This window comes from Phaethon lepturus, unplaced genomic scaffold (assembly GCF_000687285.1).
Source record: "Phaethon lepturus isolate BGI_N335 unplaced genomic scaffold, ASM68728v1 scaffold28456, whole genome shotgun sequence".
NCBI lineage: Eukaryota > Metazoa > Chordata > Aves > Phaethontiformes > Phaethontidae > Phaethon > Phaethon lepturus.
In genome coordinates this window covers 1-12,807 of record NW_010547337.1, presented here as the reverse complement: position 1 = coordinate 12,807, position 12,807 = coordinate 1, and the positions used below count along the sequence as shown (strand labels likewise).

Sequence of the window (12,807 nt, the reverse complement as noted above, 5' to 3'; positions counted from 1 at the left end):
ACACACCACACACACGCTGTAATACTAATTATTGGGACATTACATCCAGATTTTCAAAGAAGTTAAGAGCTGAATTTGCAAACACTTGCCACAGGATAGTTCAAGCACTCAAAAGCACAGCAGTCTTGTAGATCTAAGCATTTAGGTTTGGCACTTAGCTGATTGCTTTTGAAAAATCCGTGCCTCCTCCCCATGCCTTTCGGGCTTTAAGCTCTTAAAGCAATTAAAGGCACCCACGCATCTGTCAGCCTCAATATAGCAAACACTAACATGCAATGAACTCACACAAAGCCCTCACACAGTCCCTGTGCTGAGATCTTGTGCTGCATTACACAGAAGGATGGTGTATGGCTCAAAGACCTCCCCCAGCACTGGGGGCTGAACGGCCCAAGCCCCGTTACCCAGCAGCAGCAGCACTTGGAACATCTCGGGCGAGGTGCTCAGGAGCAGCTGTCTGTTCCCCAGCCCCAGTCCTACCACACAGGCCATCCCATCGGCCTCACAGACGTACCAGCAGGGAGTTTATGGGAGCAGGGTAATCTGCAGGATGCTCCAGTCGCTCCCTCACACATACACACCCTGAGCACACTACAAACCTGTACCTATTTATATAACCAGGCTGACACACGCTCAGCACCCTTTATGTTGCCCTACACTGCCCTGATGGTCAGGCTGGTACTCAAAGCTGGTTTTTAATGTCCTTTCTTCTAAAATACACTTTCCCAAGACAAAAACCCTACTCTTCCATACCCAAAACCGAAGCACATCCCAGTTACAGTATTAAAACCACCTTGTAAAAGAAGCAAAAGCTAGAGATACCAAGTCATTGGTGTTCCTCTCTTTCCAAAGGTTCAGCCCACGGACAATCAACCTTTTAAGATCCCTAGCCCAAGAATCAGCTGAAATTCCTTTCAACACACTCACTTCTCTCCAAGCAATAGCAATCTACCCCAGGACTGCTGCTAAAAGTCAATCCAAAGCCACCAGTTTTAGGCACAGTTTTCTACTGCAGTTCCTCACTGCAACCCACTCTGCACGCTTTGCTCCCCTCCACAGCATCCTACCACATATTTACTGCACCTTCCCTACAGTTCCACAGCAATGAAAAATACAATCCCATCTCTTCTCCAACAGGACCAAAAAAAACCCTAAATTTTGAAGTTAGAATACCTCAGATAAGCAGAAATGTTGCCAAAGAACAGCAGGAGAGAGCACAGCACCATCTGTTCTTCCTTAGCCCTATGCTCTCCCAGCCCTTATAGGCTCTTGCTTCTAATGAGTATGATGACTTTCTCCTGTGCCCCTTTAAGACACTTAATTCAGCTGCCTCTCCTTGTGCCCCTTATACCTGTGTGTGATCAAGGGGCTTAACTCCCGGCTTGCTGGAAGTAAATAGGGTCCCAGTGCTACTTTTGTACAGCAAACTCAACTCCCTGAAGCTCACTGTACTCTTACCACAGCGTGTGACATACTGGTCATGGATGGAAGGGCTGAGAGTCAGGGTTTAAAGAAACTCAGCCCCTTCCCCTCACATATTTCAGCTAGCATTACAACAGTAAAGACATAATGCAGCAGAAAACATGCACAAATAAATGCAAATTAAAAAAAAAACTGGGGGAAACAGTTTATTGGAAGAAAAATAAAAAGCTGTGAAAGTGAGGATCAATGACTGGCATTACCATGACACACTGACCCTCCTCATGCACAGCAAGGAGCAGCTGAGCATCTAATGAGAATTCTTACTGACCTTAAAGAATTTAGGAAAGCAAGTCTCCAAGCAGATAAGAGCCAGCTGGTTTTAGTGTTTGCTAGTGAAGACAGTGCTTGCTCCCACCTCGCTCGCTCTGAAGCGCCTTGATACCTGCTCACCTTATCAAGCAGTTTACCACCCGATATCTGAATGAGGGGGAAAATACAGATATAGAAGAGGGCTCTGTGCACTGTCTTGCATGAATGAGGAAAGCTTGTTTAAGTTTCTAGGCCTTACACTTGTTTGAGTCTGTTTTTTCAAGCACTGCTTAGCTTTTTTTCTTTTTAATGAACAGTAGCCTGCTCCCACAACCAACCTCTGCTGGTAGTATCTTTTTACCATTACAGGACGAAATTGTGTGTTGGGTCATCTTTATTCTGTCCTTCCTGAACGAAATTACTAGAAAAACCAGGACAATACTGCTAGGATCCTAAAAGAGAAAAAAAAAAGTCAAAGGAAAAAAAGAGACACCATACATAGCAGAGCAGTCACTGGTACAGCAGAAGCTTCCTGCCCATTCAAGCCCCATTTTCCTGATCACTTTCTCACCACCATTCATCATCTTATCTTTCTTCACATTCCAAGTACTCCTGTTTCATATCTTCATTCCCCAGGGTGGTGCTTTCAAAAACGAGTGTGGAAACCCTAAGCAGGCACATGATGCCTTACGTAAGCACAAGACCAATCTGTCTCCATTCTCCCAGTGCTGTACCTGTCCCTACTGTATTCGCCAAGCTTGCTAGCTGCAGCTTGTTCTACCAAAATCTTCTTAAGCTCTGGGGGCCATAAAACACATACTTCATTGTGCACAGCCATAGTTTGTCCATCCTACAAGGTAAGAAAGCAATGTTGAAATCCTGCACTTGGTTCAACCATGACATACTACATAATTTCAGACAATTGTTTTTCCTTTCAAAAATGTTTATACCATCTCAGCTAAGGCAAGAATAGGTTTTTTCCCATGACTGTCCACTACTTAATAAAAAATGAGATTCTGATTCTATTCAAGAATGAATTTTAAAGTTACACATTAAGATGATTTTCTATCTTTTTTTTTTCCCCCTTGTTCTCTTAAGTGTTAAGAATGTCACTAAAAAGAAAATGCTGCAGCATCTAAAAGGAAATTCTATTTTAGGTCTGAAACATTCTTCTTCAACTTTTTCATGTTTTTATGATTTTCCTAAGTTTTTTATTGGCCTTTTTTTTGGGTTGGGGTTTTTGGGTATTTTTGTTTGCTGCATTTGAGACACTATCTCTTCTGCTAAGAGATGCTTGGCATCTGCCTGCATTTTGCCAAGTCACACACTGACACTTCCTCTCCACATCACCACTAACATCAGACCTTGTCCAAAAAGGGGGCTGCTTTATCTAAGCATGCAATTAGAGGCTCTGTATGCAGTTTTAGGCATCTCAGAAAGAGGAAGTACAGGCTCTGTAACAATTGGTAGTGTCAGTTTTCTGATAATTCTTATCAGCCTACGAGTGCAACAAGTTTGTACCACAGTTCCAGACATTAGAAGTGAGAGGTGTGTTATCTAAGCGTTCACTCAGATGGTGCTCAAAAAATAGCAAAACGCAAAACAGACTCTCAGCTGGTGAAGTGCTCAGATTTGTCAGGTACAAAAAAAATCCTATATAAAAGGGAGACACTGCTTGTTATTTCTGAACATTCAGTTAAACATTGTGTTGCCGTTTCAAAATTCTACCACATATCCAGTCAATTCTTACGACTGAATCACAGCCATCTACTAGTCACTGGCTGGAAGGAGCAGGAAGTTTAACATCTAAATCTAGCTGCAGTTCAGCAGATCAAGTCTAAATTCCCTCTACAGCAAGCATATCAAAAGGAGACAATCAAACAAAGTATCTAGATTTTTTGATGAATAAACTGCACCTTAAGTACGACAAAAATGGTATCAACATGTCTAGTTCTCCAATACCGAAAACAGCATCCAGTTTTCCAGTATATTCACACCTACTAGAAGAGAAGAAAGTTTTGCCAGTTGGAGACAAACCGTGAGAACAGCAACGATACTGTACAATAAAATATCCATACACCAAAAGTTCATATAAATCCCACTTTTAATCATGGACAAATTTAGTTTCAAGTAAAATTAACAGTTTTAAATAAAATATAAATTAACAAATCAGAGTACTCAAAAAAGAGACACTGTGCATGTCTACTCTAGCAGAAACAAAAGCCTAGGTGTATTCCAGTTCTCTTCACCTTAGGGGAGTTTCATGGAGATCTCAGAATGATTATGAAACAGAAATAAAGGATTAAGAAGTAGTGACTTTTGCCACTATGAGGCTACAGCTTCCAAGACAACAGGGGAAACCGTCACAAAGAAACAAAATCAATTTAAGCAGTTTTGTGGAAGCACAGCGCTGGGTGCAATAGATTTTTCTTCCCCATCACAGCACTTATCCCAGAATATAAAAGTCAGATTAAGCTGTCCTAAAAGGTTGTTTTCTTACTGCTTCTGAAAACCCTGCACTTCCTTTTCTTTCACTGAGGAGCCTCAGAACTGAGAATTCAAGTGATATCAATCCTGGAATCTGGAAAAGAAAATAAAAACAGTCCTCATTCATCCTAACAGGATTTCACAATCTCACCCAGACGATGAGAATTCACACTCATTCTCTTACCATACATAGCTTAAGCTGCTGCTGCTCATTTACTGATGAGTCTTTGCTCATCCCATTACACACAAAAGTGCAATATTTAAAAAAAAAAAAAAAGTAATTTTTGGCAGATACTGTCTAATGAGACTAAGCCAAGTTAACCCCATTTTCCCGTGTTTCCAAAGCCTAGCTGTATTACACGCTCTAGGCAATCTGCTTCTTCAATGGTTTAAAGGGACAAAAAGGAGGAACCCTGAGGCAAAAATGGCTTTTTGAGTAGCAAGTCCAATAAAAGCTCTCCATCACAGCATCTCATAAGGGTCCTGCAATCTTCTGTGGTGGGAGGCCTTCCTCGATCCATAGTGAAGTTGACGAGCTGTTATGCAACATTCGCCTGTGGATCCGTCTGAGCCTTAGCAGGTAAAGCAGGATGGAGAGCAGCACAATCAGAAAACAGACAAAAAACAAATAGTGATTGTAAACAAAGGAGAAGCTCCTCCAGTGGGAGTGACTTCCACGAAAGTTTTCTTGCTGGATGTCTCTGAAAAGAATCAAAGGGATAACAGGCATAAGTTGCAAATCAAACTTTTCCTCCAAACTATCTTAGCACAGGAAAGAGAGCCCATTTTAGTAGAATAGTCTTTATAAAGCATTACTTGAGCTACCTAAAATAGGTACTGAGCTTGTATGTAACACACTAGAAACATCATCTTGTCTCCCCCCATCTGTCAGCTGCTTTGCTATCACCATACTCACCATACTTCTTCCCTTCATAAAACCCCCACACCTTCCACCCAAATGCTCTTTCCAGACATTTGAGAAAACAACTGGTACCTTAAAGGTAAAAACCGTGTTCGGTAAAGAATGGCTCCCAAAGTCCATTGCACCTCTTTATCATAAACCTGCAGAGCTGTTTTCAAATTGCTGTAACTCACAGGAAAAGAGAAGCCACTGTGAAATACTTCATACATCCAGGCAGACTTAAAACACTGATACCTATAGGAAGAGTGGCATAAAGTCAGTCCAGCAGTTACAGAGTCCCGGACGACAGGAGAGCACATTTAGACACATAAATATCAGTACTTTTTTTACGGCTGATGCAATATTTAAGGTTATATTCACACTTCCAATGATTTCATTAAATGGATCATTTGGACATGACCTCTCCCTGGCAACTCTGCATGAATGAATTTGCTGTACAAACACAAATACTTACTTCAATCTGTGCAGATCAGCATGTGATGCATAAAGACCACGGTCAAAACGTTCCCGTAGGACAGACCACTTAGTGGCACAATAATCCTTCAAGAAAAAAAAAAAAAAAAGACAAACTTCAACATTTTTTTCTTCTCAAGGCAGAAGCAATGCCACTAGATAAGATGCTCTGTAAATACCGAAAGCTGGAAAACTCAAAAATAATGGCTGGCTTTGCACTGCTAGTAAGTCAAACCACAAATTTCATGGTATTTTCTGTAACATTTTAATCCATACTTGGCATTTGTGGTTAAATTAGTATTCAGTAGCACTTAAACTCTTCGGTGATATACTTGGCCGTGAATATTTTCAGGGCATTGACAAAGCAGATCATACTTATCTACTTTATGTTGTAGCCTTACTTTAAACTCTCCCCAACAGATTGATCCCTGTTAAGAGCAACACCTGAGGAACTGGTACAAATGTATAAAGCAAGAAGGAGGGAATTCTTTTTTTAACAACTAAGACATTCCTAAAAAGAAGCAAGGGGTGGAAGCAGCGTGGATTTCCCCATTGTCAGTAATTCTGCTGGAACTTGACTACCAGGAGTCCTGTTCCCTCTAGAGTCAACTTTACTATTGTGCCTTAAAACAAGTATTCCTAAAAGAAAACCCAGTGAGGAAGAGAGATGCCCTTTCGTGAGCGTGTTCATTGCAGGGTAAAAGGATTTTGGATCTTTAAAGGAAGAGTTTTATTGCAAAACTTTCAGAACAAAATGCTTCTAGAGAGTAGTTGTTTTGAATTAGAAAAAAATCTCTCTCAAGAACACTCTACCTTTGCGGCTTTAGTAAATTTAGCAGCATTGTAATCTCCTCCCATGCGTAACACGTCCTCGGTGCAGTAATAGAACTCTGAGAAACCATAGAATTCACTGTTCTGGAAGTGCACAGCAGGCTGATAGACACCATTAAGAGATGTCTGCGTTTCATTAGTCTTATTCATGAATGGTTGAATAATTTCACGACACAGATTAAAATCTCCTGTTCCCCGCAAATACATTATCTGTCCGTTCTGCTGGATCTCATCCTGAGCATCCAGGGGCAGGCAAGGATCTAGGTAAGGTGAATCAGAAGTCGTGCCAGTCTGTCTGCCCAGCAGTCTGTATAAAGGAGCAAGCACAGTAATAACTTGCATATTCAGAAACATCAAGCTCTGAGATACTACAGCATCAAATCAAGCATCCGCATTTACAGGAACTTCAGCTTTCCATGCGGCATGCTGTAGAAATTCAGTTTTACATCAGGATACTTTACTAAATATATTCAAGTTAAGGGGTTACTGATCCTAGTGACACACAGAACCCATAACCCCAACAAACTGCAGCCAGCTACCTGTTTTTAAGCACTGTACTGGTAAACAGACTGTCTTCGTATCTCTGGCGTGCTGCATTTCCTCCAAAGCCAAGGAACGTTGCAACGTAGACTCTATACACGTGCTCAGTTTGATGAGCATCACAGCCCAAGTTGAATTCTGCAAGTAAGTTTTTGGCTACTTCCTCCTGTAGGAACACAAGTACCAAGATTAGGTATAAACATTATGAATCAGCACCTAAAGATGAGTTCTTTGGACAACGGGACGCTCTTGACATCTTTAAACTTCACTCCTTACTCAACTATTTTGCTTTTCCCAGGTCCACGTTACCTTCTACTTCATAGGAAGAACAATGCATACTGAATGCTAAGAACTGCATTATTGCTACTGATATTCAAAGAACTGTAAAGGTCAGGAACTGCTACTGTGGATGCTAAAAGTATCTTTTACCATAAAAAAGTATGTGCTCTGGCTACTTATCTCAATGCTACCATTTCTGACCGAGTCCCCATACTACTAATTGCTAGGCTAGGTAGATTTATGGTCTTCCCAGCAGAACTGTTCTTCATTTTCCAATCTAGGGTTCTCAAGATTTTCAGGAGACCTGTCAGTCACTCAGCTCTCCTCACATACCATACATCAGTCACTTGCAGCAGCTTTTCAGATATTTAAGAGCTGTATAGCAGAAGCACTCCATAAAGAACATGCTTAGAAACGTAACATAACATTGCATGGCTTCCAACTGACATTGTAGATGAAAAACAGCAATAGGATTGTAAGTGTCACAGGCAGTTGTTTGACTCTGTCATTCTCTGTCTGGGAAAAATGGGTGGGTTCCATGACCAGAATACCTATTTTATATCAGCTTATGTTTAGATAGAGCCATACAACAGTCACCATATCAATTCTCTGCAACTCTGCCTATTTCCAGTTCATATTTGATTAGGGCAATCTGCTCTGAAGCTAAACGCCCATACTTTTGTTTAACAGCCCACACTATTTGTTACACCATCTGTCTGAAAGGCAATGCAGTTATTAAAACATGTAATATTGAAAACCCATCATTTCACAGAAAGATTTAAAAAAATAAATATACACATCATTGTAACAGTGCATTGAGAGTCAAAACAGGGCTTTTATGCTATTCTTACTTCAGATAATTTCGCAATGAAGTTAGAGGGAAGTTATCCAACTTCAGAAATTCAAGAATTACTCTAGAACTCAGTGGATTGAAGTTAGAGCATTTTATGTTCCATTTAAGACTTGTAACAAGGAAATTTACTTCCTACACCAGGAAAAACTGTTGTTTTTCAGAAAAAAACAGAAACAAACTGTGCTGAGGACACAGGTGATATTTAAACAAGCTGTACTGTTACCCCCATGTCCTGTCAACTCAGTTTCTAGCAAACCAACTTAAAGGAAAAAAACCAAAACTTATGTAAGTTCTTATACAAGAATCACCACAGAACATCTGGATTTTAAACTCCAGAATACAGTCTCATAAGTACAAGAAATTAAAAAAATTATACATTCATACACACACACAAAGAATGCATGTCCACTAACAATTAGTGGCAAATTATACTAATTGAAATAAACATTTGAATGAACAAAGTACAAATGAATTGCTTAGCTGATGAAGGACTTGTATTTCCATCTTCTCTTGCCTTGGCTTTGGAATGTGATGTAATGAAGAATAGGACTCAAAACAAAGAAAACAAAACAACAAATACACATTAAAATAAACCAAAAGGAAAAGAAGAAAGTTGCACAGATAATAACCTGCTGCGAAGAGGCAAAGCTTACAGTTTTAGGGACTTCGTATGCTATCTGAGTCGACACTCCGCCCATGTCAAGAATACCCACTGTCCTCTTACGAAAGATGGCCTCTTTATTTTCACTGCCTGGGACATGCACCTCCACAATCGCTTCATCCTCTGGACAAAAGAATTAAGAAGCATTGAGAAATACAACTAGGGTGGGCCTAAAGCGGCACTACACTACTTCTAGCTAGTTTATTTTTCGTAGCAATGCAGATCATTGAAATTAAACCAACATCAACATCTGCACACGCACTATTCACTAACATCTCTAAAAACATATCATCAACAGTAAAAGCACAGGGATGTACTTGAAGTCCTTTCTAAAATCCAATTCACAATTACGATACTTACCATCATCTGCATGTTCAAACCTTCCAAGAACAAAGTTGATGCCAATCCATGCATATACTCCTACATGCATAAGAAAACATATTTCAGGAATATCTGGTACATATCATCTTAAAAACAAAGAGGGATTTTTTGCATATGAGTTAAGATATATCACTGCTCATATTTTATTACATAAAATACTTAGAAGTTAAACATTCCTGACAAGTTATTCTATGCCTTCTCCCCCAAGTCAAGGATATGATAAAAATCCTAATTCAACGTATTAAAGACAGCCTGATCTATAAATTTCAGAAAAAAGCAAGCATGTAAGCTTTTAAAATTATTTTAAGCTCCTAGTGAGCTAATTGTATCAAAATATTGCTCCTTTAGAATCCATTTTTCTCTGCAAAGTCTTTTCCATCAGCAATGTTGTGCCTTATCCTTACCCCTCCCTCCCCAAAGCCAGAGAAAATGGACTAAAAATCCTGCTAAACACAGATAAGTTATTTTCACTGCTAATTAGAAAAACATTTAGACAAGGTAGATGATCACAGCAGATGATCATCTCCACACTCCATATGTTGCTACTGAGGAATAAGGTCTCTCAACTGAACCAGAATTTTAAAAAGCAACAAAAAACAATTATCCAAGTTGTATCATGAAAGCAATAAACACTTCAAAGATTATTTTCCCAACGTTCACCTACCTTCCTGTTTCCCTGAAATAACCTCTGCATGCGAGTCCGAAAACAGAAAATCAAAATGAACAGGAATATCAGTGAGCAGATCCTCAAGTATTGCCTTCTGCTGGCTGCAAAATTACATTTTGAACAGTTAAAAATAGTCAGACACACCAGGATCACTATTCTAAATGCTAAAAAGAACACAGCCAATAACCTTTCTGGCAGAATCCTCATTCCTGCGGTACACAGAATATAAAGAGGAGTCTCTTTGTGTTTTGCACGTGGCACATGTTCAGCAGCAAAGCTCAGAAGTGGAGAAATATAATCACTGACCTTTTCAGGAGAGCTGGCAAACTCCGAAATGCCTAGTGAAATGGATAAATACATAAAGTGAAGCAAATCAAGCTTTGGCTATTTCCTGGAAAATCTCGATAACCAACACACAGAGGAGAAACGAACAACCCAAAGCCAAACCCAGGAAATCAACTACAGAAATAAGAAAATGCGAATGAAGCTAACACTTAACCACTCTCCAAGCATTAAACAAAAACCTGTGTTAGATATATTACCTATTTATATAATTGGTTCATACAGAAAGCCAATTATTTGTTCACTAAATAAGCAGAACCAAGTTAACGGACAACTGAACCGACAACTGTCTTAGCCCACAGATAAACCTCTCCCTCCTGCCTGTCAGTGTCACATTTCAAGCTTTAAAGCTGAGCAAAGCTCTCTGCAAACCAAACCCCAAAAAATCTGGAGGAGTGTCACACTGACAGCTTGCAAGTGTCCTTTACCCAGACACTTTAAATATAGGGTTTGAAAAAGCAAAGTTAGGATAGGCAACTGCCTAGAAAATCGCATCTAAAATTCATTTCTTTCCAGTACCTGGTTTAATTTTCATAACCACTGGTTTCCTGTTTTTGTCCCTCATCTGTTTGATGTCCAACAGATCATGCGGATTGCCATTGTGCCTTGGCCAACAATACACAAAAATCCTAGAGCCACTGCTGCCACAGTCCACAACGATTCCATAGTTCAGATTGGGGTTGTTTGTATCTGTAGCTTCAGTGTCAGTTACTCGGGCAAGATATCTACAAGAAAAGTAGGCATTACTACATAGCAATTAAGTTCCATACGGAATTTTTTCTCAACATCAGACTCAAAAGAGGACAACAGTTTCCATCGTAGGAATCACACCATTTTCACTATTATACTGTTGCTGAAGAAAAAAAGTGCCACCCATAAGAATCAAATTCCCAGAATAAATACCAAAAGTATTCACGTATTTTACAGACATAACCTGTCAGTGTTTTCTCTTTCACACCAAAACTACATTTCATTCCTTTCCACAAAAGTCTTTCCAGCTCTCACCTGTGGAATCTTTTGTCCCTGTATGCACGCCCATACTTATTGCGGATGACTACCAGAGAGTAGTAAAGCAAAGAGACAGCAGCAGCAAGTATTCCTATCACAACAATCTGTCGCAAAGTGGTGTTCAGAATACGTGGACATCCCACCGGAGAGATGCTGAAGTGCCAAGAAGCAGGAAGCAAACATGAGATGCTGATCCTAAAATTCAAAGAGGATGCTCTGCTTTAAAAATTAACTTCATTACCAAGAAGCAGCACAAAGCATTCCAAAACAAGCTAAGGACAAACAGATTCTTCATAAAACTTTTCACTTGCCTCTGCTCTAGCTTTGCTTTGCTCATGCTCTGCCCTGAGTGCAGCCAAGACACTATTCCCACCTTTGAACTCACAATTAGCCATGAATTCTTGATTAGGTTCCCTGTCCTTCACTCAAAAGACATCACAAGTTAGTGTGACAGCTGCTCTGGAATTCTTACCTCCCCATTTTGGGATATGACCAGCAGAGAGAAAGATCAGCTGGCGTTCAAACATCAGCCGGTCACCTCAGACTGACAAGGCATGTCATTCTCAAAGCCATTGCTCTTCTGTTCCTGAATTAAAAAGAAAACATAGATGATCTTCTAGACATCATTATGAAGAGTACTGCCAGCAGGTCAAGGGAGGTGATCCTTCCTCTACTCAGCACTGGTGAGCCCACATTTGGAGTGCTAGGTCCAGTTTGGGGCTCCCCAGGACAAGAAATACATACAGCAAGCTCAGTGTAGGGCCACAAAGATGATGAAGGTACTGAAGCATCTCCCACAGGATGAGAGACTAAGAAAGCTGGGCCTGTTTTGACTGGAGAGGAGGTGGCTCCCCTCCATGCATATAGGTATCTGACTGGAGAATGTAAAGAAGGAAGCAAACTCTTTTCTCAGCGGTGCCCAGTGACAGGACAAGAGGCAATGGGCACAAACCAAAATACAGGAAGTTCCACCTGAACATAAGAAAAAACTGTGAGGGTGGTGGGACACCGGAACAGGTTGCTCAGAGAGGTTGAGCAGCCGCAGCGACATTCAAAGCGTGACTGGACACAATCTTGGGCAACCTGCTCTAGCTGGCCCTGCCTTGGAGCACAGCTGTGCACTGCTCCACTCAGAAAGAAAGTTACGCACACACAGCAGCACACCTGCCACATAAGGTCTTTATAAACCGAGTTATCTTCGGTTCTGCTACCACCTGCAACGCCAGGCTCCAAAACGTAAAGATTCCAGACATAACAGAACATCAGCGACATTTAAAAAAAAACAAACCACCACACAAATGCTGACTATGACTTCAGCATAGGTCGGGACTGTCACTCTTTTTTTCCACCCCCCCAGCTGCTCTTACAGTCCGTCCTTACGAAAACATCTGCCCGACGTGCCACCAAGTACCTCCACGGGTGCTAAACCGCAGCCGCTCCCTCTCTGAGCGGCGCCCGCAACCCCGCACCGGGCGAAGAGAGGGAAGGCAACAGGCAGGGAGACAGGCCACAGCAGGCCGCAGGGCCCGGCGGGCGACGGAGGACTCTTGCCTCTTCCTCACGGCCCCAGCAGTGGGCAGGCCGCACGGCCGGGCCCGGTCTCACCCCCACCCCTCTCCCCAGAAACGCAGCGGCACCCCCAGCAGCCAGGACCT

General features: G+C 41.2%; 1 protein-coding gene across 2 annotated transcripts; it reads right to left on the bottom strand.

Moving 5' to 3' along the window:
- Nucleotides 1–4,502: 4,502 nt before the first annotated feature.
- ENTPD4 (ectonucleoside triphosphate diphosphohydrolase 4) lies at nucleotides 4,503–11,632 on the bottom strand. 2 transcript variants are annotated; one of them, XM_010289616.1, is made up of 12 exons: nucleotides 11,625–11,632; nucleotides 11,150–11,347; nucleotides 10,664–10,869; nucleotides 9,990–10,140; nucleotides 9,800–9,903; nucleotides 9,115–9,174; nucleotides 8,723–8,877; nucleotides 6,961–7,127; nucleotides 6,404–6,728; nucleotides 5,592–5,677; nucleotides 5,210–5,371; nucleotides 4,503–4,916 (listed from the first exon to the last, which is right to left on the bottom strand). In XM_010289616.1, the coding sequence occupies exons 1-12, from the start codon at nucleotides 11,630–11,632 to the stop codon at nucleotides 4,688–4,690; spliced, it is 1,851 nt and encodes a 616-aa protein (XP_010287918.1). In that variant the 3' UTR covers nucleotides 4,503–4,687. The 2 variants fall into 2 exon arrangements, with proteins under 2 accessions (XP_010287918.1, XP_010287919.1); XM_010289617.1 differs by having other exon boundaries at nucleotides 8,747–8,877.
- Nucleotides 11,633–12,807: the final 1,175 nt, after the last annotated feature.

Coding starts and splice junctions, on each gene's coding strand:
- ENTPD4 (XM_010289616.1), bottom strand. Junction 9,175..9,799: donor TATTTCAGGGAAACAGGAAG/GTAGGTGAACGT, acceptor TTATGCATGTAG/GAGTATATGCATGGATTGGC. Junction 4,917..5,209: donor ACACGGTTTTTACCTTTAAG/GTACCAGTTGTT, acceptor GATTCTTTTCAG/AGACATCCAGCAAGAAAACT.